Source organism: Limulus polyphemus, unplaced genomic scaffold, assembly GCF_000517525.1.
Source record: "Limulus polyphemus unplaced genomic scaffold, Limulus_polyphemus-2.1.2 Scaffold344, whole genome shotgun sequence".
In the NCBI taxonomy this organism is placed as follows: Eukaryota; Metazoa; Arthropoda; class Merostomata; order Xiphosura; family Limulidae; genus Limulus; species Limulus polyphemus.
The window spans coordinates 331671-332325 of NW_013665954.1; the positions used below are offsets into that span (position 1 = coordinate 331671).

Sequence of the window (655 nt, forward strand, 5' to 3'; positions counted from 1 at the left end):
TACCTCGCCCCGTCTATTTTTGACGGGCTATACGCTAGAATGAATATAATATAGTGATACAGTTTCAATGAAAGGTCAGTGTTTGTATGTACACACACATACATATATACATGGATATTTTCTAATTAACTTCTTCAATCTGAGGAAATTGGTGTAAAATTCAAACAAAAACTCACCTATTGACCCCCAGTCTGGGTGGGCTAAATTGTTGTACCATCCATCGAATCTTTGTCTTTCGCTGAAAGCATATCTTTCTTTAGTTCTAGCTTCTGTAAAGATAGGATTATGCATCACATACTTTGTTGTTGACCGTACATCATGTTTGGTTGCAATATTTAAATTAAAGTTTCGTTCAAAGCGCAGGACGACTTTCTATATATATACGGATCATATTCACACAAACTTGTAAATAGTGAAAAATAATAACATTGTCTATTATTATACACTCTTTTAATTATTGATAGTCCCCAAAGGACTAGATAAAGAATGTAGTGTTTAAAAATAGAATAGGCCTAATACTAATGTGTTATGACAAGGGTACTTATAATCATGCTCCGCCAGGTTTTAACAGACGTTCATACCATAACAACCGTTGTTGTAACAAATGACATAAATACTGTTGCGACCACTACTGTGTTCGTTCAATGTCAGCTGA

At 34.2% G+C, this 655-nt stretch overlaps 1 protein-coding gene across 1 annotated transcript in view; it reads right to left on the reverse strand.

Moving 5' to 3' along the window:
- Positions 1-291, reverse strand: part of LOC106457545 (dual oxidase-like) — a 93109-nt gene extending 92818 nt beyond the window's left edge. The window contains exon 1 of the mRNA XM_013916977.1: positions 177-291. Coding sequence (XP_013772431.1) covers positions 177-291 — 115 coding nt within the window. The remainder of the gene's footprint in view (positions 1-176) is intronic.
- Positions 292-655: the final 364 nt, after the last annotated feature.